General features: G+C 54.5%; 2 protein-coding genes across 2 annotated transcripts in view; one reads left to right on the top strand and one right to left on the bottom strand.

The window, feature by feature from the left end:
• Nucleotides 1–23,566, bottom strand: part of IL10RA (interleukin 10 receptor subunit alpha) — a 926,736-nt gene that overhangs the window by 737,358 nt on the left and 165,812 nt on the right. The window lies entirely within an intron of this gene.
• Nucleotides 1,001–14,508, top strand: SCN2B (sodium voltage-gated channel beta subunit 2). Its single transcript, XM_003129913.6, has 4 exons — nt 1,001–1,269; nt 9,213–9,379; nt 9,675–9,885; nt 10,564–14,508. The coding sequence occupies exons 1-4, from the start codon at nt 1,200–1,202 to the stop codon at nt 10,761–10,763; spliced, it is 648 nt and encodes a 215-aa protein (XP_003129961.1). The 5' UTR covers nt 1,001–1,199; the 3' UTR covers nt 10,764–14,508.

Raw genomic sequence — 23,566 nt, 5'->3', positions numbered from 1 at the left:
CATTTCACCTATAAGCACTCCAGTGTGTATAATAGATAAAGATGTTAAAGAACTGGAGTTTCTGTCGTGGCACAGTGGTTAATGAATCCGACTAGGAACCATGAGGTTTCAGGTTCGATCCCTGGCCTTGCTCAGTGGGTTAAGGATCTGGCATTGCCATGAGCTGTGGTGTAGGTTGAAGACATGGCTTGGATCCTGCGTTGCTGTGGCCCTGGTGTAGGCCGGTGGCTACAGCTCCAATTAGACCCCTAGCCTGGGAACCTCCATATGCCATGGGAGTGGCCCTAGAAAAGGCAAAAAGACAAAAAAAAAAAAAAAAGGTGTTAAAGAACATAACCGCAATATTTTTATCACACCCAACAAAATTAAAAATTATTCATTAATATAATCTAACACTCAGTCCATATTTTTTTCCAGGTTATCTCAATAATGTCTTTTTACTGTAGATTAACTGAAGCAGGATTTAATGTAATTGACTTTATTGAAACAGGATTCACCACAGGTCCATATTATATTTTAAAAAAAAGTTTTGAATTTTATTTTTATTAGAGCATAGTTGATTTATCATATTACATTTGACTGTAATATCTGTTCAGTATTTTTACACCGGCCTGCTTTGATATGTTCTGTTTTCAGTGGAAATGCTAGAAAAATGGGGAAGTTCTTACTTCCCCCAAATCTCCCAACTCACTTCCTTGAACCCTTTCCAAAATAACAAAAAATTCTCCTTTTTTGGGTGTTTTTAAATGAGAAAGAGGGATTCACCTCCTCACTGTAGCTTTGAAATAAATGGGCTCCTCAGACAATTTTCAAACCCCAGCAATAACCAAGTAAAGAAGGGAGTACACGCTTCAGTTCTTGTTTTAGAGGGTAACAATTTCCAAGGAACTTTGCTCTTTGCAGAAAGACTTTTTTATGCCCTCCTACTTGCCGTTCGAAATCCACCAACCACAAAATTTACTCCATCCCCTTTTTTCTCTCTCCCTTCCACACTCCCTCTCTCTTTTTTAGCAGCTAGATACGAGCCCGCCATATTAGAGAGATGGAAATAAAGCTTCCTTAATGTTGTATGTGTCTTTGAAGTACATCCGTGCATTTTTTTTTTAGCATCTAACTCTTCCTCCCCTGTAGCCCTCGGCCCTCAAATCACCCTCTCCCGTACCCCACCCGACCAACATCTCCCATCTCAGTCTCTGAAAATGCACAAAGATGCCTGGCTACCTCGCCCTGCCTTCGGTCTCACGGGGCTCAGTCTCTTTTTCTCTTTGGGTAAGTTAGTCTGCACATCTGCATGCTCCTGTGGGTCCAGAAGTGCAGCTGCAACAGGAGGAGGATGGGGGCCGGGGGCAGGGAAGGAGACCTTGCTTGAGCTTCCCTTCGTGTCCTTGGGAAGGGAGGAGCGGGGACTGGGGGAGACGTTGCGGGGACTGCATAATGCTGGGACCACTTGGTCACAGCAACATTGGGTCAGGGGATCTGAGTGTTCCTTGCAGGGGGTGGGGGTGGGGGTGGGGGACGTCACTTGTCAAGGGAGGGGATTTTCCTCTGCATTTCCCTGTGATGGACCCATGTGGGGATGGGGGTGGAGGGTAGGCTGATCTGCAGAGCCTCTTTATGGATTTTTTTTTTTTAAGTTGCTGCAAATGTGGGGTCCTGGGACTTCATGCTTCCTTAAGGGGCTTCTTTTCTGAACCTTGCTCTTTAGCATCCAGTGGATTTAAGGGGGAGTTCCAGGTCTGGCTTCCTGGAAATCTGTACTGCTGATTTTGTTGCAATGTGTGGGGGAGTAGGAGGCAAGCAGGCTAGAGGAATGACTTCTGCATTTGGGAGGAAAACTGCTGAAGCAGCCGCTGATGGAGAAGGTCTCTGGCTTGGACCAGATAGGGCAGAAGAAGGGTCAGGTGAAGGAATCAGATAAAAAAAAAAAAAAAAAAGAAAGAAAAAAAAAGAAAAGAAAAAAGGGAAAGGGAACTCCTGGGTCTGCCTGTTGTTGCGGCTCTTTAGACCATGTCTCAGAACTGACCAGGTAGCTTCATTTCTTGCTCCTAAAGTTACTCGTTGCTGGCCTAGCAATTGAGGACCCAGTCCATGGGTTGTCAGTGGGCGTAGTACCCATCACACCGTCTCTCTTTCACTCCCTTTCTCCCTCTTTCTCTCTCCTTCACTGGCTTGCTGTGCTGGATATAGGGCAGGAGCGCTAAACAGAGAGAATGCAGGGTCCCAGGCAGCCTGCGTGATAAGGCCTATTAGCTTTGCTGAATTATCGGATGTATTAATCACAGAGCAGGAGGGTTATAGAAGCTCAGGCAGCAGAAAGAGCATGAGCCCTGGAATCGTTCTGGGTTTAAAGCCACCTCTGTCATTTACACCATACCATTAGCAAGTTACTCAACCCCTCTGAGCTCTTTCGTGGGTGAACTGGAGAATACCTACTGTCTGGGTTTTTGGTGAGTCTGGTACATAGCAGATGCTCAATAATAGCTAACCTTTTTGAACGATTTTCACGTGCGCAGGTGGTATGTATCTTGTTTAGTCCTCACGGCAATCGGGGATCATGTGGGGTGGATATGTTATGATCCTCAAGTTACTGATACGGTAACAGGCACAGAGAAATTCAGTAACTGGCCCAATAAGGTCACAGGACTGGTTTAAAGGGAGCTGAGATTTGAACTCCTGGTTGCCTGACCTCAGCCCTTTATTTTGTTGTTGTTGTTCTTTTTATGGCTACACTTGCCACATATGGAAGTTCCCAGGCTAGGGGTCGAATCAGAGCTGCAGCTGCCAGTCTAAGCCAAAGCCACAGCCACAGCAGTGCGGGATCCAAGCTGCATCTGCGACCTCGCCACAGCTTGCGTAGCAACGCCGGATCCTTAACCCCCTGAGCGAGGCCAGGGATTGAACCTACATCCTCACAGACACTATGCTGGGTTCTTAACCCGCTGAACCACAAGGGGAACTCCCCAGCCCTTTCTTAACCATTGAACTCTACTGCCCCTAGTGTTGGAGAAGTGGTACTGCTATACTAACAGTAATTTTGATCAGTCTCAAGTTGGTTGGGTTGAGTGACCAGTATGTAAGGCGATGGGGGCAGAGTACAGGTGACCCCTTTTGGGAGTTAGGGAGAGTTTCCTGTGGAGGGAGAGGCAGCCTTGTGAGAGCCTTATTTAAGTGAAGAAAGAAGGAGACCAGGGACCAGGACCAAGGTGATGGAGTCTAGGGTAAAGAGGTCAGGGCATGGGGGCTCTGAGGTGATGGTGAGAGGAAGCTAAAGCCTCTGCAAACCTGGCGGGGGGGGGAGGGCGGCGATGCAGGAGGATGGACCTTGAACTTGACTGAGGCTGTGATGACGCAGGCCCTGGGACTCCAAGGCTAAGGACTCAGGTGGTCAATGGGACTTGGGTGGTTGTAGTAGCGTCAGTCCCCAAGGTGGAGAGATACCATGAGTGACAAGGGAGGGGACTGTGACAGGGACTGGGTTTGTGACGATGGCTATCGAGCTGACAGAGGGAAAGGGGAAAGCTGGGAAAACTGCCTTATACACGATAGAAGCGCGTAAGACTAGTTTCCAGCTAGAAACAATCCCAACCTTTGGTCTTCCCTAGAGTTTTTCTCAGGACTGTTGGCTTCATGGTTACGGTTATCAGAATCTGGGTTATGATAACCCAGGGGAGGGCTTATGTCAGGGGAGGCCTAGAAAGTGGAATCTGGTCTTTCTTCAAGGCCCCTGCACACAGACATGTGGAGGGAAACGCTTTCCCCTCCATTTACAGATTTTATCGAGTGCCCTCTGTGTGCCATAGACTGTCCTGGGTCCAGGGATGCCAGGATAAATAAGAATCAGCTCCCCAGAGTTTTCTGAGCATCAGCGGCGCTGTCAAAAGAACAGTAGTAATAATAATAACACTAGCAGCTAAGCTTTGTTGAGGGCTGACTGACTACGTGCCAGGCACTGCTGTGAGCTTTATGTTTCTGTAAGCCGTTCATTCCTCACCACGGCCCTAGGAGGTTATCTCCTGTCATCTTCCATTTCACAGATGAAGAAACTGAGGTGCTGGGAGGTTAACCCTCTCGCCTGACCAGAGTGCTAGAGGGCCATTTTGGCCACTTTGCCATTCTGGCTCCCAGTCTGGAAGCAATGGAAACAGGCTGGGAAGAGGGTGCAGGTGCTGGGGCGTCTGGCACGGAGGTGATGCCTTGTTAGCTGGGATCTGTGGATACGTAGGAGGGCTCAGGTGCAGCAAGGAGAACGAGCTTCCCAACCGAGAGCAAAAACAGGTGCAGAGGCACAGAGGCATGGAAGAAGGCGGTATTTTCGAAAAAGTAAGAACTCCAGGGTCACTGGAGTGGAGGCAGGGTGGAGGGAGGGGAGACGTGCTGGGTGTGCCATTTGCCCTGGAGGTGGGGGCTGCCCCAGAGACAGTGTGCTGGAGAAGGGAGGAAGGTAATTTCTCTACTTAGACAAACTTTTTTTTTTTTTTTTAAACCGCGAAGAAATAAACCTACCTCATAGGTTGCTATAGGGTTGGAAAGAGGCGTCAAGAGCATTAACTTCCAGTCTCTGCAGGACATAAGGTTTGACAGGAGATGAGCAAGTATTTGTGATTCCTGCAAGATGGGCCAGTTAGAACAGCATATGACATGGGGGCCAAGGTGCCCTGATGCATCTTGAAGAAAATGAGGGGCCTGGGAAAATGAGGGGCCTGGGCACTGGTGATGTTTTAGTACGAAGTTCGAAAGCCCCATCCTGACGGTATCCCTGTTGACCATTTCTGTGAGTTGGAAACCAGGAGACCCAGGCTCTAGACCTGGTCCCAAATGGGACAACCAGGAAGACTGGGCCCCCCTTGTATGGAGGTGCCTTTAGAGAGGACCATTCCCCTCTGGCCAGCCTGCCCGGACCTGCTGTGTAGACAGCAGGAGGCCTGGTCCCTGGGAGCCTTTGGAGTGAAAATCACGCCCTCATTTGGGCTCACCACGGGCCCCCCCGCCCCAACCCTCTGTCTGGGGCCTGCCAGGCTGGGTTCAATTCTAGCTGTGAACTCAGGCTCTGCTCCAACTCCTTACCTGGAGAGTGGTGGTGATGTTGGGGTTGTTGTGTTACCTGAGGGTTGTTGTGTTACCTGAGGTCATCTGTAGGTGCTTAACAGCGCCGGATGCGCGGTGAGCACTCTGTTGTTTGGAAGTCCTTTTGTGGCCCACGCTGTGGATTTGGCTAATTTCCTGAAGCAGCAGAATTTGCTAGGAGCCTGGAATTTTGCTCACAGATTTGCCCTCCTAACAGGATGGTTTTCTCATCTTTTTTTTTTTTTTTTTTTTTTTTTGTCTTTTTGCTATTTCTTTGGGCCGCTCCCATGGCATATGGAGGTTCCCAGGCTAGGGGTCTAATTGGAGCTGTAGCCGCTGTCCTACGCCAGAGCCACAGCAGTACGGGATCCGAGCTGCGTCTGCAACCTACACCACAGCTCACCCACGGCAACGCTGGATCGTTAACCCACTGAGCAAGGGCAGGGACCGAACCTGCAACCTCATGGTTCCTAGTCAGATTCATGAACCACTGCGCCACGACGGGAACTCCTTTTTTGTCTTTTGAGGGCTGCACCCACGGCATAGGGAGGTTCCCAGGCTAGGGGTCTTATCAGAGCTACAGCTGCGTGTCTACGCCATAGCCACAGCAATGCCAGATCCGAGCCGCCATCTGTGACCTACATCAGAGCTCATGGCAACGCCAGATCCTTAACCCACTGAACGAGACCAGGGATCGAACCCGCAACCTCAAGATTCCTAGTCGGATTTGTTTCCGCTGCGCCACAATGGGACCTCCAGATTTTCTCATCTTACTGAGGGCCTGGATTGGTGAAAGACCTCAGGCCCTTTCCTCAAGCTGGGATCCTGGTGAGACTCAGGTGGATGTAGGTAGTGGCCAGGAGTCAGGAACCATGATTCTTGTCCCTAACTGCTGGCTGTCTCTCTCTGTGGCTTCACCTTCCTCACTGGTAAGAGGATGGGGCTGGATCTACAATTTCTGAGGTTCCTCAGATGTGGTTGGTGACTCTTTGTTCTCCTCTCTGCAGTTGGCATTTGACCTCTGTGACCACTAAAGGGCACACATGTCAGCCTGGTGCCTCCTCCAGGAGGCTCTGTAAGGATGTGTGTGTGGGGGGGGACTCAAAATTTACCTCTTGGCTCCCCTCAGCCGGCCAGAAAAGGCCCTTTGCTCCCCAGGCCTGTGCCTTCCCTCAGGGCAAAGCGCTAGCTCCTTTCAGGTGGAGGGAGCTTCCTGGTGGGGTTCAAATTCTGATCAAAGGGATATTGTGGGCTGGGGTGAGACAGAGGGAGGGCTGGGTCAGCCAGATTCCTGGGACCTACTGAATGCCACTCGGAGGCTCCTTTTGCTCAAGGGCGCCTAGGAAGGTCGCAGCCTCTTCCCAGGGAAGATGCTAGAAAAGCAGGGTGTTCCTGGGATCTGAGGTAAGCTCAGGACAGGGCCCTGCAAGACTCCTTCCCTGCAGATTCCTCTGCCTCTGCAGAGCGGGGGCGGAGATAGCATTTTCCGCACACCTCCTCCTAGCCTGGCGCTGTGCTAGGTGCTTTCATAATGGCGAGGAGAGCGGGGAGAGAGGGACCGAGCTGCGTTCTTCTTGAAGGCCCCCTCGGCAACTGCCCCCCTCCCCGACCCCAGTTCATGTGCCCCTGATGAGCACCTGGGCACACTGGAAGCCTGGCCTTGCAGACGGGGTTGCATGCCCATCCCTCTGTCTAGGGCTGGGTCCTGACCTCCAGGGCCAGCAGTTCAGAGCATCTCCTGTCCTTAAGTCCTGCCTACTGACCCTGCCTACTCATCCCAAGGGACAGGCTGAGCAGAAGGACCTTGACATCCCTGCTTCCAGGCTGAGGGTGCGGCTGCCCCTGGTGTGGGGCCTGGCAGCTTTGCACAACCAAACCATCTGCAGAAGGAGAGCCCTGCGGGGAATCGACCTGTCCCGCCCCCCACTGGGCCCTGATCCCAGGAAATTCCCAGGGGTTGCCCTGGGGATCAGGTTCCAAGATGCCCCTGCCAGAGGACTGCCCCCCAAAGCCCTTCCTGCTTAGGGGGCAGAACTTGAGAATTTAGGCTACTGTTTGCTTTGTATATTTTATTACTTAATTATCATAACTACCCTGGGAGGTCAGTGTCCTCAGCTGCGTTTTGCAGAGGAGAGGGCCCGAGGCTCTGAAGGTGAAGGAACTTGCCCACAGTCTCCCAGCTGATTGAAGGCAGAGCTGGGATTGAACCTGGTCTAATGGGATCTCCGTGTCTGTGCGATTCCTGTGTGGACAGCCCTGGCTCTCGTCCGAGCTGCTTCCCTGACCGTCTGCCCCCTAGTGGCTTCCCATCTCACTCAGAAGAGGGGCGTTCTCTCCCTGCCTAACTCTGGGACCCCAGGCCTCTCCACTTGCCCCTTTCATCACTCTGCTGGTTGTGCCCCAGACACGTGAACCTTATTTCAAGCACTGAGGCTTTCCTCTTGATAGTCTGCTGCCTGGGACCTTGGCTTCTTCAAAATTTCAAATGGCTCACTCACTCACTTTAGCTGGGGCTGCCTACAGGGCCCTGTTCCGAGCAGCCCTCCCCAAGCCCCACGGGTCAGGCAGCACCCTGCTCCTGGCCTTATTTTTTACAGCCCTTGCCATGCATCACTCCTTAAAGTTCCATATCTTTTCTCTGATATCTGTCTCCCACCCTAGAACATAAGCTCCCTATTGCAGCACCTCTGCCTGCCTCCATCTCAGCAATAATCCCCAGGGTCTAGACTGAGTGCCTGGGCCATAGTGGATGATTGATAAATATTTGGTAAATGAGTGAATGAATGATTGGTGCTGAGCATTACTGTTCATCCTCTTCAAAGGATATTAATCTTGGGGTTCCCATTGTGGCGCAAAGGGATGGAGGCATCTCTGTACTGCTGGGATGCAGGTTCGTTTCCCGGCCCAGGACAGTGGGTTAAGGATCCGGCGTTGCCGCAGCTGCAGTGTAGGTAACAGCTGTGGCCCAGATCTGATCCCTGGCCCTGGAACTTCATGTGCTGTGGGGCGGTCCCCCCCAAAAAAAATTAAAAAGAAATTATTTTTTTAAAAAAGAATATTAATCTGTGGGGATGAGGTTTTGACGATATTGGCAGCGAATCTCAGAATTCAGACCAGGACAAGGGTGAGGCAAGTGAGTTGCCTAGGGTGTAAAATTTGGGGAGGTATTTACATGACCCTGAGAAGGAGTACCCTCTCCTCAATTTCTGCCCTCTTGGGGGAGGGGCACTGCATCTTTAGCTTTGGCTGAAGAAGGGCTTTGGCTCACTCTCCTCACCCTAGACCCTGCCCTACTTGGACTGTCAGGGTGGGGTGACACCCAGCCTCAGCACCCAGGGCTCCTGGACCAGGTCTGATGCTCCCCAGAGGATTCTGCAGAAACCTGCTGTTCCCACCCGCCACCCCTGCCCCCGCCCCCCACGCCCCGCAGCCTGTACTAGCTCCTCACGTAGCGTGTCCAGCCTTGGCGTCTCCAAAAGGGACTCCTGTCCTTGTAGACCCATCCGTGGATCCCTTGGAATTGTGCCTGTCCTTCTGGGGCATCTCGCCCTCCCATTGCTCATCTGCAGTCCCTGCCGGGAGCTTAGGGAACAGAAGGGAGCTGGGCTGGGCACATGGCTTTGCTCTGCCCTGGCATATAGAGAGGGAGGCTTTCTGAATCCCCATCTGTCCTCAAGGCTGCCTGCCCCCTGGGGACACTGTAATTACAGCTGGAAGGGCTTTGGCTCCACAGAGATGGTTAGAAGTAGTGAGGAAGAAGCACAATCCCTTGTCCAAAGTCTTTAGCCAGCAGGGCCGGTGGCCGTGACAGGCCTGGAGCAGGACAGCTGGGTAAAGGGGCTTACACAGATGCAGCGCTGAAAAAGGCTTGAGGCCCATCTGTCTGTCGCTGGCTTGACAGATGATTTGGTCTCTCTCTACCCCAGCCTTGTTCTGCTCCCCACGTTACCCCCAGGGCCACATCAGGTACTCCTTCCGAGCTTGGGCCAGCCCACTCCACCCAACCCCCCACCGACTAATTTCAGCTCTAAGGGACCCAGCCAGCTGCCATAGCCCTGCTCCGCTCCCCACCAGGCACAGAAGGCTTGTCCCCTCCCTGGCCCTATCGGCCAGCTGGAATCCTCACCAGCTTGTGGCTTTGTCCGCAGTGCCACCAGGGCAGAGCATGGAAGTCACAGTACCTACCACCCTCAACGTCCTCAATGGCTCCGATGCCCGTCTGTCCTGCACCTTCAACTCCTGCTACACCGTGAACCACAAGCAGTTCTCCCTGAACTGGACTTACCAGGAGTGTAATAACTGCTCCGAGGAGATGGTGAGTCCTGGGAAGGAGGCGGGATGGGGAAGGAGGCAGAATGAAGCCCACCTTTCCCACCTCCTGCCCCTGCTCCAGACCAGGTCCCCAGAGGACCCTGGTGTGCTGTCTGCTCCAGGGGGCATTGGCCGCAGGTGTGTTATCACATCTGGGTGGCCCTGGAGGAGGAGGGTGGCAGAGATCTGGGGGTGACGGCCTCTCTTCCAAGGAAAAGGGGGGCTGGGAGGAGGCCCACCCTGCTGTCCTCTCAGCTCCTTGCTCATGCGGAGCTTCCTGCCCCTCGCCCCTCCCTCAGTTCCTCCAGTTCCGCATGAAGATCATTAACCTGAAGTTGGAGCGGTTCCGGGACCGCGTGGAGTTCTCGGGGAACCCCAGCAAGTACGATGTGTCGGTCACACTGAGAAACGTGCAGCTGGAGGACGAGGGCACCTACAACTGCTACATCATGAACCCGCCCGACCGCCACCGCGGCCACGGCAAGATCTACCTGCAGGTCCTCATGGAAGGTGAGGGGCTGCTGGGGGGCCCTGGCCGCTCCCACCCAGCCGCGCCCCAGCAGGGTTAGCTGGGGATCCACCCCCCGCAAGGCGGGGAGCAAGAGTGTGTGCCCATGGAAGGCATCTGGTTTACTCCTCCCAGTCCTTGAGGACCTGGGACCAGGTCTCAGGGAGCCCATCATGAAGCCTGAGAGCAGCTTTCAGGTTTTGGCCACTTACTGTGTCTCAGGTACAGAAAGGACTAAGTTCTCTATGTCCATGATCTCATTTCATCATCATAAAACCCTGTGAGGGAGGTACAGTTATTATCCCGATTTTTCAGATGAGGAAACTGAGGCTTCTAGAGGCTAAGGCCATCACCTAAGTACATTACCTAAGATCACGCCGTTCATAAATTGTACAGTCAGGACTCACACTGGGTCTATTTGACCTCCAGGTCCGTACTCCTAGGTACAGCATCATACTGCCCTCCCTTGGGGCTTTTAGGTGTCCTGGGATTCTGGGGTGGGCTGCTTAGAGGTCAATGGCTGGGGTTGATTTGGGGCTTTGACCAAAGTGATTTCCACGGAGGAGGGTCAAGTCAGGACCACCCCACACGTACTGCAGGGAGCAGGGGCCAGTGGACGAGGCTCCCTTTTCCAGCCCTAATGCTCAGTCGGTCCGTGTTCCCCCCACCCCCTTCTCCAGAGCCCCCTGAGCGGGATTCCACGGTGGCGGTGATCGTGGGCGCCTCCGTCGGGGGCTTTCTGGCTGTGGTCATCTTGGTGCTGATGGTAGTCAAGTGCGTGAGGAGGAAAAAAGAGCAGAAACTGAGCACGGATGACCTGAAGACGGAGGAGGAGGGCAAGACGGATGGAGAGGGCAACGCGGACGATGGCACCAAGTAACCGGCGGGCGGCCCTGCAGCCCCTCCCTCGTGTCCTGTCTCCCTCCCGCCCTCTGCCCGCACAGCGTGCCCCTGCCTGCCCTCTCTTGGTGTGCTTCTCTCGATCCAGGTTCCCAGGGCCCACCTGGGGCCTCCTGAACCCCTCCCTTCGTATCTCCCACCCTTGCACCAAGAGTGACCCACCTCTCTTTCATTCGAGAAACCTGCCCCTGTGGCGTCTGGGATGTGTGGGCCCTGAGGGGAGGGAGAGGCGGGCTCAGAACTGCCAGCCCCTGAGAGGAGGCAGGAGGCCCGGAGGCCCGTGGGGCTGGGGACACAGACACGGACGGGGAGGGTGGGCTGTGGTGGAGGAGGCCAGCTGTCCGGCTTGCCCGGGGCGTGGACTGCTCTGGGGGTGGTTTCAGAGGGACCCGCAGGTGGGAGGGGCTCTGCTGTGCTGCCCTTAGAAGGTGTGGCATTGCTCTGCTCCCTGAGCTGTTCCCAGCCCTGGGCAGCTTTGTCATGGGGTTGCTTGTGGGTCCCTCTGACTTGGGCGTGTGTCGAGAGGATGATTGCATTTCTTGGACAATGAAGGGAAGCCCGGGCCGGAGGCAACTGGAGACAAGCCTTGGCCCAGGGAGCTCTGCTTCCCCCCCTTCTCCATTGATAGTCGCCCCCACAGAAGCCTCAGGGTTTCTCCTGGCTCCTGACTCCTTGGGATCTCTGGGGCGAGAAAAGTACCGAAGGGCTATTGTATTGAGCTGGGCCGTGGCTGGGTCATGTCTCTCCAGGTGGTGATCGTTTTTCATCTAAGTTACCCGCTAATAGGAGACAGGTGGCAAAGTTAGCCTAGGGATGGGGGCGCTCTGTTTTGGAGTTCAAGGCCGCCTGCCTTCTCCCACAGGGTGGCCGCCCTTGCCTGGGCCGGAACAGCCGAGGTGTGGAGGTGAGGAGCTGGTGGGCAGAGGGGGGCTTCCCTGGGGCTTCTGCTCAAACTTTCCCGTTACCCTCACAGGGTTTCATCTGGCTCTTGTCCCTGAGGGACGCATGAGGGGAGCCTTGGAGCCTCTGAGGCCCCATGGCCGTGTCACATCTGGAGCCACGTTACCCCTCCCCTGCCCCGACAGCTCCCTCTGGGGGACGAAAGTAGCGTGAGTGGGGAGCCACCGTTCACTGCCATTTCACTCGCATGAAGACGGGATTGCTTAAGCCTCAGGAGAGGGAGAGAGTCGGAGAGAAACTGCCTTGGAAAATGCTCAGAGATCAACTAAGCCAAGTCCCTCATACTACAGATGATGGGGAAACTGGTTTAAACTCGCAGAACCAAGGGGCCTGCTTCTCCCCTGGTTCCTCAGTATCCAGTTGGAATCAGTGGAGCCACATTTGCCCCACGGGAAGGGCAGGGGCAGGGGGACCGAGACGAGGGAGGTGAGGAGAGGGAGGTGGGCTCCTCCAGCCTGATTCATGTCTGGGAGCCCAGCCCCTCCAGGCTGTGACTGAGGCAGGGATGGGGTGGTGGGGGTGGGGGGTAGAGCTGCTGGTATGGCACCGCCTGCCCCCACCCAGGCTGACTCTTGTAGCACTTCCCAGCCTTCCTTGGAGCTCAGGCCCTGCCCGGGCTCAGGGCGTCTGTGCCCAGGGCAGGACCAAGTCTGGGGAAAGAGGGTGGAGACAGGACTTTGACAGCCTCAGGGACCGTTCTCTGTCTCTACCCAGAAGGTGGCCAGTTTGGGGAAAGAGCGATAGCATCTGGGTGATTCAGTTTAATTCACTTCAATCCAACATCCATTTATTGAGCATCTCCTGTGTGCCAGGCACGGTGCCAGGTGCTGGGGATGCACACAAAGCCATAACAGAGTGGGGAACTGCAAAGTCAGCACCGTGGGGACCAAGATGAATTTTTTTTTTTTGGTGCATCTATTTCCACCTCTGCAGCCACTGCTTCCAGGGCTGGAGTAGGAGAAGGAAGAGATTCCAGAATCTGGGTCCTGGGAAGGGAAGAAAGAAAGGAGAGAGGGAAGACCCAGTAGGGAAGAGGGTGAGAGGCCGGGCAGAGTGGGCACAGGGCAGGGGATGGGCAACCAGCCCGGTGGCTCCTGGGTGGGATGAGTCCAGCTCATCCGGAGATTCTAACTCATCAGTACCTAACTGCCAATCAACACACTGCCAATGGGGGTGGGCTAAGCCCCCAGGATACCTGGGGCTGGTGGACATTGCCCATCCTTGGAGCCAACCAGCAGAGGGGAGAGGAGAGTGGTGGGCACCCTCACTCCAGCTGAGACCGAGGGTGGTTGTAATAACACGTCTGCAGCTCGCAGATTTCACTTTTTGGCAACTTCCTCAGTGCTCTCGTCTTCCAGGAGGAGTGAGGAGCTGTGCGGATGCTGGGAGCTTATCTTTTTTTTCCAGGACTCATAACATTTAGGGGAATGATGTGCAAGATTCCCTAGGTTTATTCTAAGGAATCCTAACTCTCCATAAAGAAGCCCAAGACTTCTGGGTTCCTTCCTTTCTCTGCCCTGACCTAGAGGGTCCAATGGAGAGCACTACCTCTCCAGGGGCCTCAGGCGCCCGAGCAGACTGGGATGGGCCAGGAACCACCTTTGCCCACCCCTGTAGGCACTTTCTTCCCGAGCCTCTTAGAGTCTCTTCCAGAGATGTCATAGAGCTGCCTCCCCCAGGGCAATGAGGTTGGGAACAAAGTGGGGGGCTTCTGTGAGTTGAGGTGGGAAACCGGTGAGATGTTTCCATGGCACCCTGCTTGCTCTGTACACCAGCAAGCTCTTCCTCTTCCTGTACCGTGCGCCTCAAGCCCTACTTCCGGCCGCATGTTCCCGTCAGTCACTGTGCTCTGCTGGGTTCAGTCTGCTGGTTTTCTCAACTGCCCCCTGCTTCTCCTGCTCTCTTGGAAGCCCTGTCTGTCTCTTCCTTCTAGTTAAGGGCCACTGTAAAGAGAGATGGGCTGGCCAACCCATGGGATTCAGCTTATCGGAACAAAGCACACTTTTTCAGGACTGAAATGCCTTGAGGTGCCTTGGAACTGGCTTTGGAAATAGCTATCTGCCCCCTTAGCTGTGGACCAATCACCAGTTATTCCTGATTTATAAAAAGGAAAAGCCGACTGGATCCACGCTTCTCCGTGTGAGTCCCCTCGGCGAGGCTGGGCTGGTAAGTATTTGCAAGGTCAGGTTAAGCAGATGGACAACTGAAAATAATGGCCAGGTCCAAAAGGATAGTCCCAGGCCATGGGAAGGGCTTGGTGCAATTGGAACGGGTGATGAATCAAGAACTTTTTCTTCTTACTTATGTCTTAAGGATAGAAAGCCTGTGTCTCTTGCTGTGCCTCTTGCTGATGTCTTCCTTTATTGAAGCTTGCTGATGCATTTGTACATAGTCTATATATAAGTAGAGATATATCTCCAAATATAAAACATCTCACTACATCCACCCCCAAAGTTACACTGTGGTGGTGGCGGGGGGGAAAACAATCTTTTCTCAATGTTTTGAGTTGATTCACCAAAGGCAAATTATGGAATGTTCTTATTGCTCTTTGTGCACTTGGAGGGGAAAACACAACTACTGATGCACTTTCTAGGACGTATGTGCTACACGGTGGTTGGGAGAGGTGGTGGGGAGAGACACTTGGATGGTCCTCTGTGGCCCAACTGCTGTGATGTGTCTGCTTTTGGGAGCAGACCGAGTTGCTTTTGCAGTTTGTCTCCTTGCTTGGATTTACTGGCTGCAATAAACAGATCATCTCCCCTGAACATCCTTCGAGTGTGACTTTTTTCAGGGGTGCAGAGTGGGGCAAGTGGAGGCGGGGCCAGAATTACCACAGGAGTTCCTGCGGTTCCTTTCCCGGGGATGCTACTGACACTGCCAGATCTCATCATGCATGAGGTCCTTCTGCTCGTTCCCTTCTCATCAGATGCCCTCATCTTTCCCCTCTGCCTTCCCAGAATCCTGGAGGCCTCCATCCACCTTGAAAGCACTCTGGGGACAGAGCGGCTAAACACCACGTCTTGGAGGGCTCTTGGTTATTTCTGGGAGATGCCCACTCTTGAAGCCTTCGAGGCTAACTGTTGTGCCTATGTTGTCTACTCTTTCCATGGCTGGATGGGCCGTCCTTCCTGCCCCCTGTTTCTAAGCTGTGTCTGAGTAGGCAGACATCTCTTCTGCCTGCTCTGGATTCAAGAAAAAGATACGACAGCTGGTGCAGCGTCTGCTTTCATGAGACTTCACGGGTGAGGGTGGCTGGGGAGGGGAAGAGTCAGGTTCTCATTTGAGAACGGCTGTATCCTATTTACGTGGCTGCTGAATCAGCCCTAAATTCAGGACCAAAGGCAACCACCTGGCCCAGGGGGTCTGCTATTCCAGGCACAGGCCTTTTCTCTCTTGCGTCCTATTCTTCCCCCTTTGCATTTTTCTCTCTCTTAGACAGACACATGCACACACTTGCCTAGGAGGCTCACCAGATAAGAAAAGCTTCAACTTTTGCATGGAAATCCTGAAGGGGTTGGTTCCTTTCTCCTGGTTTTGCTGTCATTTCTGCCTACTCCCTGATAACCCAGTGGTCAGTAGTCAGATGCACTTTAGAATCTTCCCGGAGGATCCTAACATCTGTCGTCCTTATGCCTGCAAGGATTACAGTGGCTACCCAAGAAAGACACCCAATAGATGGTGGCAGCTTTAAACAGAGGTGGCTGGTATTGGAGAGAACCAAAGGGACCTTGGTTTTAGAGGAGGTCCGCCCTCAGAGCTCGAGTTCTAAGACTGGGATGTCGGAGAGGATGCTTCTCTGCTTAACAGATAAGGAAACAGGCAGGGGATGTGAACTCAGGAGGAGGAGGCACTGGGGATTCTGGCCGGTTCCTTCTGAGTGGACAGGGCTTTTTCCCAGAACACTTGGGGAATACTTTGGAGTTGGGCCTGGCTTCTGGGAGGGTTGGATTTGGCTCAGGAGACCCTTCCAGATTGATGTTTTTTGGCTCCGCCTCCTTGGGGCCTGGTGGGATAGTTCTTTTTTTTTTTTTTTTTTTTGGCTGCGCTTGTGGCATACGGAGGTTTCCGGGCCAGGGATCGAACTCCCACCGTAGCAGGGACATGAGCCACAGCAGTGACAACATCAGATCCTTAAAATGTAGGCTACTGAAGAACTCCCTGGTGGGGTAGTTCTGATTGCGGAAGGCAGGGCTTGTGGAGGCAGGGCTAGCACCCACCCTGGTGCTCAGAGTTGTTCCCTATCTTCCCATGTCCCCCAGCTGAGGTGTAAGTGCCTGGACAAGAGCCTCTCAATTCCTGCTCCTCACTTCCCACTGGAGCCCCCTGCAGGGCTCAAGCACAGCCTGCCCAGGGCCTGCTGCCAAAGAATAGGAGTCTCTAGGCCAAGGCTATCCGGGCCCCTAGAACAGGTCTTGAGGGCCAAGGGGAGGGGCGGGGGGAGGGGAGATCTTTACAATATCAGAGGCGAGAGGGGTCCCGGGAACAACTTGGCCAAGTCTCCTGACTATCCTGAAGGGGAAATGAGGACTAGATCAGAGGAGTGACTTGCTTAAGGCCACATGATGAGTCAAGGACAAAGACAGGATCTCTTGGGCGGCTGCAGGTCTCCTGTTCTTCCACAGCCCACACCCAGTCTGGGCCTGGTGCTGAGCACAGCCTGGCAGCCTATACCCACCCAGGCTTCTCCCTGCCCCTCCCCTGCAAGCTCCAGTTGAACAAGAAGAGGCCCCGCCAGGCTTCTTGTCAGGGCTCAGTTTTTTAAGCTGAGGTTCAGAGTGGGAAAGCAATTTTCCTAAAGTCACACAGTAGGCTAATGGCAGAGCCTGGGCTTTCGTTCCACTTAGAGTTCTAATCCACACCCCAGAGCATGATTCTTCCTCCTGCTGGTTTATGTAAGGTCCCGCTTCAGCCACTCATCTCCTTCCTAGCCTGTGGGTTTGGGGGTAGTCTCTAAAAAACTTGGGGTGAGAGGAAGCTGGGGCAGTGCCTGGGGGGCTGTGGGCTGGGCGGCCATGTGCAGAGGAACACAGAGGCCCCCACTAGGTCTCTGCTTTCCTGCATTAGCTCTGGAGGCTCAGAAGGTCTTTGCTGGCAGGGTTCTACTGCCACTCTTCTCAGACAGGCCTGGGGGCCCGGCCCCCCACTGACCTCTCATCCTGAATCCCAACAGGTTCGAGTCATTCCCCGTGCTTGCTATCGTGCTGAGGCTTGCTCTTGTGCCAACCACCTTTTAGGACAGGCTCTGGCCACCCAGAGGTCGAGTGCTCCAGAGGGGCACGGGGGAGGAAGCTCATCTTAGGACTATCCTGGCATCTTGACCTGGCACATACATTTGGTCCTGAAACAGATGAGGCTAGCCCAGGATCCCACTCCTCTGCAGGGTTCAAGGAGGCCTCTGTCTAGAAAAGGGAGAAAGACTGTGGGTCGGAGGAGGGGGGAACAGATGAGGTGGGTGCGAGTAGCTGCGTAAAACCGCTGTTCCTTGTCTCTGGCAGTGATGACCTTGAGCGTCCATGAGGCGCTGGGTGAGGGGGACGGGTGGACACTGCGCACTCAGCTTGGCTACTTGGAATTCTATGGGAGGGGCTTTCTCTTACAGCCTTGACAAAGTCACGTTATCCCGGCCACAGCTGCCCCTGCTTCTCAACTGGCACAAATTTCTCTGTGAACAGGTGGCATAGGGACTGGGAAGTGTTGGCCTCAACCGCTTGAGAGCCTTCCCCTGTGGACACGTGGGCAAGTGAAGAGGGCGTCTTTCACCGGAAGGGGAAGTGTATGTCACCCCTGGTGGCCAATGCAGGGGTTGGGGCTGTGGCCACAGGAGAGAGGGATTGGTCTTATCCCGTTCTGTCTCAGGGCCAAACGTTACAACTGGTGGGCAGAGGCCGATATTGATCCAGTGTAAGTCCGAGCTGTGCAGAGGGTTGGGTTTCTCTGAGGTAATGAGATCCCCATCCCAGAAGGTATTCAAGCATAGTTTGGTGGTGGTGTTGAGAAGATTCATAGATCAGGGCACACTTTTAGATGCTGTCTGAGTTTACTGACAGTGGCCCTCTGCAGTGCTCATTTTGGGATTCCAAGGATAGACGTGGTTGCCTGAAGATACACACTAAAGATAAACACGGGCAAACTCCTGTCCCTCTGCCTTTTCACTCAGCCATGCTCTTCCCCAGGCTGTCTCTGGACAGCTTTACCTGATTTATCATTGGTGGGAGAGGGGAGGTGGCGAGCCCCTAATTACAGTGAGAAATAGGTCAGGAGAAGGTGGGAATTTGGAGCCAGGTACCCTTGGGAACTCCTTTCCAAAGATCAGGCTGAGTCTAACGTGCATCCTTGGCCCTCCAGCTGGGGCGAAGCTTTCTCTGCCCTTCAACTAAGAGGTAGAAAATGGTGACAATCCTTTCAGCCACCTCCTCCCTTTACCCTCCCAGCTCTGCCAAGGTCTTCAACCACCCCATCCTGGGCCCATAGCACACTCACATGTGTGGGCCCTTCCCAGGAGCTGCCGCTCTTGGGAAGGGCTGCAGTGATGGGTGGGTGCATATCCAGCCTGAAAGGATCTGGAAGGTGGGGTGGGTGGGGGTGGGGGTGGCAGGATGAGTGACAGCTGGTTAGACTAAGAAGGCTAAACTCAGCTGATTGAGTAGCTGCTCTGTATTGAGCTGACTTAATCCTCAGGACAACTCCCCAAATGTGTATTCTTCTCTCACTTTTACAGAGGAGGAGACCAAGGTTCTGCTCGACTAAGCACGTGCACACTCAAGGTGACACAGCTAGAAAATAGCAGAGCATTCAAACCCAGGGAGGTGCAAGGCCAAAGTCATCATCACATCACACTGTGAGAACGGGCAGTGGACGGGCCTCCTGCAGCCCAAAGATGTAGGAATGGGTGGGGAAGGGGGCTTGGAGCCAACCTCAAAATAACGGTAAACAAAAAGGAAAGGGCAAAAGAGCTTAGAAGCAGAGGGGAAGCCTTCCCAGGGGGCCCTTCCATCCCACCCCCTGCATGGCCTGGCTCTTGACTCCTTGGCTCCATATAAAGGGCTTTGGCCTCCGCTGGCCACCTTCTTCTCTCGTGGCTCCTGAAAACCTGTAAAAACCTCTTCTTTCACTTGCTGGCCAGTCGTCTCCATGTCCCTACCCCTCCTCCTGGGCCTGTGTCTCACTCCAACTTCCCCAAGTTACCCTTCACTCCGGGCAGACTCTCCTCTGCTCCCAGGCTTCCTCCCTTCATCTCGGCCATCTCCACCCACTCTTCTGCTCCTCCCATATCTCCTCTCCGACTTGGCAAGATCTACTGCTTGAGCACTAAAACATTCATAGCAGACGGGACCAGAAAGTTCAGGGAGCCCTGCCTGGCACTCCACACCATTTTATGCTCCTGGTTTGGTCAGTCTGTTCCAGTGCCCAGTGCAGAGACAGGCCCAGGTCTAGGGTTCCAGAGAACACCCGGCCATGCAGCTGACAAGGCTCGCCCTGCCATGAGTGACAAACCTTCCCGATGCCTCCAGCCCCTAGCCCTCCGAGCCCCCATCCTCCCTTGATGGGAGGGCAGGGGGGCATGTGATAACCCATGAAGCAGAGAGGTAAACACAGCTCTGGGGGTGCTGGGTAGGGTGGCTGAGACCCTGCCCTGGGGCTTCACACCCAACCCCAATTGTGGCTGAGAATAAAGGATGCCCAGGACTCACCCCATCTCTGAGCTGCAGTGAGGGAAGCAGACGCTTGCTCCTAGAAGAGGGCACACGCCCCTCTCCAGCTTGGGACTGTCCGGTGAGCTTCTCCCTGGGAAGGATGTTTCAGCTCCCTCCTTCCTCTGCCCTCCTTCTCCCAATGAGCTCATCTGTCTGGGGCTCCCTACCCCCATCCTCCCTTTGCCTGAAAGGGTGTTTGGAAAGAACCTGGCAGAAAACAGAGAAAGGGGAAGGGAGGGATGGAGGAGGTGGCTCCCTACCTGCCTGTGCCCAGAGCCCTTAGGAAGTGGAGATGGGTCAGGAGGTTCAGGAACAGTTTACTCCAGCTCTGATGCAAGGTGGGCAGCGGGCGGGCAAGGTGGCCAGTACTGGCTCCTTGCTGGCCTGCGGAGCCACGTGCCTGCGGGTTGGTTTGGTGCATGCTGTCCTATTAACCCCTTCAGCACCTGCTAAACTTCAGTGGATACTGAGACTGCAGCTGGGGGCAGGAGGCATGGGGAAGGAGGACAGGCGTGGTGAGTAGGGATGAGCAGGAAATAGACCGAGGTGCACTAGAAGGAGACTCCCCAACGTCTGTCCAGGTAGCATCCACTCGACCCCAACCCCAGAGGCAGAAGGATTTAAGTCAATGCGTACAGAGCATCTCCTTTGCCTGCCGTTCCACAGTCCTAAAGTCGGGGCCCTGTTTATCACCAGGTTATAAGCTCCCGGCGTTGATCCCAGTGGTCCGAGGCCAGAGGGAGAGGGGCTGTGAGGTGCGGGCGTGGGGTCTCCCCGCAGAGCCCCCTGTTCTCTGCCTCTAAGCGCCAGGTCAGCGCCGCCGCGCCCAGCTCCTTTACCTGCAGTGCCCGCGCCCGGAGCCGCGAGGGCTTGTGGGGGAGGGGGAGGGGGGGAGCGGCAGGCAAGGGCAATGGGGGAGCCGGAGGTGGGGGGGGGGAGGCTCCCCGCCAGGCTCCTGTCACTTAGAAGGAACTCCTCTCAAAATAGCTCTGGAGGAGACCTCACCCGAGCGCTCCCTTCCTCTCTCGCCAGGGTCTTGGCTAGCTTTCTGAGAACTGACAGGGGATGGAATCTTCCATCTACCCGCCCCGGTAGAAGGTGGGTCTGCCCCCAGGGCTGAGTGCCTTCCCGCCTAAGAGCCTCTCCCGGAGCAGCAGCGCGGGAGCTGGGGCCCAGCCCTCACTCCTGCCTATGCCCCTTCCTCCACCGACCCTCCTCCCTGCTGTCCTCCTCGCTCCATCCTGCTCCCTGGAGGGCTGGGGTGCAGGCAGAGGAGCCCAGAGGCTCGAGGGGCTCGCCTGGTCTCAGGACTGTTGGGCCAACTGCTTCAAAGAACCGCGTGAGCCTCCCTCTCCCCCTGCCCTGGAAAATCTCCAAATCCTTAAATCTAGGCCCCATCTCCCCCCGCACCTAAGAGCAGCTTCCTGACAGCTCCTTGGCACCAGCCCAGTCCCCCTCTGCATCCCTGCAAACTCACTCTTCAAGGTATTTCTGAGCCAGGCCGCCTAAGATCTGAGTGTGCACGACCCCACCACCAAGAATCCAGCTACCCGGGCACAGCCGGGGGCCTCCTGCCCTCAAGGGCCTTCCAGCTGCAGGAGGAGAAGAAAGGGCCAGGGTTCCTGCGCATTTCTACCCATCCCGCACCCTCCACCCTCAGAGCCTGGGGCTCCTGTGTTGGGTGAGGGGGAGGGGTTTAAATCAGGGCGGGCTCCTCAAAGAAGCAATTTTTTTTTGAGGCAAGATGGAGGAACTCCGACCTTTGGTTGCCCTCCCCCCCCAGGATCCTCCAGGCTCAATCGATAAACTAGGGTTTTGAAATTTTTTGAGGAAAGTGCTCTCTAAATGTAACATTCCTCCAGCTGCTAATGCATCTCGGAGCACTTTTCCTGCCAGCGGTGGAGCCCTCCTGATGTTCCTTAGAGAAAAGCTGGGGGGGTGGGGGAGGGAATCAAATAATGGGGGAGGTTCTGATCCCAGTTTTAAGAATCACTTTCTCTGTGATCTTGGGCCAAGAGTTTGACCTCTCTGGGCCTGTTTCTTCTTTTGGGGCAGCGAGGGGTGGGGTGTGGGTTTCCTAAGGACCCTTCCTTCCCCCTCTAAGAATTGAAGTAGCAAGGAGGCAGCTGGGAAATGTGGAGGGAATGAAGGAAACTGGCACCTTTTCTTGTCACCAGGATCTAAAGATATCCGGGGAGCTCAGCCTTCTTCCCTCCCCCTTCTCTGGGCCGGGGTCACTTTCCTTCCCTTTGGCTCACCTCTTGTCTCACCTCAGCCTCCTGCTCTGAGAAACATGACCCCTGCTGTAAAAATAAAGTGGGCAGTGTGGATGCCTGGCCCAGTTGATCTAGTGTCTGGGACCTATTGAGTGAGGACACGGTGAATGTGCAAACTTGGAGACAGGAAGAGCTTAGCATTTTAGGGCCATAGCCCTCTTTGAAGATAATAAGAGCTAAAATGTACTGCAGGCTGACCCTATGCCCAGAACTCTCTCAGCACTTTCACATGCGATAATATCTTATCCAGTCTTCGGAGTCAGGTCCACTTCTGACGTTTGTGAGGCCTGGGCCAAGGGCACACATGCAAATTCCATATATGTCTAAATTAAAGTGATGAATCAAGAGAACAAAGTGTTAAAACTTACCTATTATCCTCCGCCTTTGATTACCTTTTCTTGGTCTTAATTTTAAGGCAAGTCCAAAAGCCATTGCATGGCCCACTCATGTCCAGTTCTGCAGGGATGAAGGATCTCAGGCAGGCCTGGGAACACTCTACCTGCATGTCAAGTTCCATCCACTGCCCACTCTCTGCAAACAGCTGCCCTCTACTCATTCCCTGGGCCCATGGGCGGACATCCAGCCTGGGCGGCTTCTGTGAGGATGGACCCAGGGAAGAGACCTGCTCAGAATCAGGTCATTTGAACAGAGAATTCCAGGGTCCTGGATGTCCAGCATGTGGTCTAGAAGAGGACGTATATGGTCCCTCTTGTCCCAGGAACTACTTTTCCAATGAGGAGGGGTAGGGCCAGAGTGAGGAGCCCAGGCTGAGGCCTCTGCTGCTGAGGCCTAAGGGTGGCATTGCTCTTAACAATTGCAAGAGGTAAATATCTTCGCTTTCACTGTAGTACAGACAGGCTTCTGCAGAAGATTGCATAACTTGCTCAAGGTCACACGCCAATAAATGCTGGAGCTAGGACTAGATTCCCCAGAGCTACTGTACCACTATCACAGCTCACTACAGAGCCACTGTACCACTGTCACAGCTCCTGGAAAAAACCCAAATAGACATTCAGGCTTTCCCATACAACCACAAGGGGCCCAAGATTCCTCTGAAGCCCCCTGGCTAAAAAGGTGGGTGGTGGTGGGACTGTAGCAGGGGTCAGGCCATGAAGTGGGAGCAGGTTTCCAAGTCTGAACTAGTGCCCAGAGAGGCAAAGGATGGAGGGTCAGGAACAAGGGGCCTGGGATGGAGGGAGGGGGCTGGGAGGTTAGCAGTGGGGTGCCGAGGGGAGGACAGCAGACATTAGTTACCAAACCACACCCCAAACTGCACTATTCACTGGTAACTCCAGAGTGTCTGAGAAAAGGCTCCTTTGTTGGCAGTTTCACCTTGGCCCTGGCTGTGACCCCCAAGCCTGGGAGGGCTGACCTGGGCTCCTCCATCCCCAAAGGGAGGTGAGGCCATGAAGACTTCAGGTTTCTGAAGGACAGAGGAAACCATTGGAGGAGGGTGAAAGGGGAGGGGCGGGGAGTGCCTAGGTAGGAAAAATGAGAATAGAGGTGCTGCAGGAAGGTGAAGAAGGAGCCCCAATCGGATTGGTAGTGTCTGGCCGGATTCCCCAACCAGGGGCATCATGATTTCCCAGCTCATGAAGCAGTGGCCGAGGTGGATGGGCGGTGGCGGGGGCAGTTTGCAGTTGGAAGCCGGTCCCCGGGACCCTGCCCAGCGGAGCAAAGGCGGGGCGCGGGGCTCAGAGGCTGCACGCGAGTCAGAATCAGTGGGGTGCAGTGGGGAAGCCCGCACACGCCCACCGGCTGCGCCAGTGTCGGCCATCCAAGCGGTCCCCTCGTGGTCCCCACTCGTGTTTCCCAAAGTAGAACACCCGAAAAGCTCCACCTCTACTCCTCCC

The sequence above is a fragment of the Sus scrofa genome, chromosome 9 (genome assembly GCF_054392235.1).
Source record: "Sus scrofa isolate SSC_HxYL_T2T_F1_AM1 chromosome 9, Sscrofa_HxYL_maternal_Yorkshire_Landrace_v2.0, whole genome shotgun sequence".
In the NCBI taxonomy this organism is placed as follows: domain Eukaryota; kingdom Metazoa; phylum Chordata; class Mammalia; order Artiodactyla; family Suidae; genus Sus; species Sus scrofa.
This window is presented reverse-complemented; position numbering and strand designations above follow the sequence as displayed.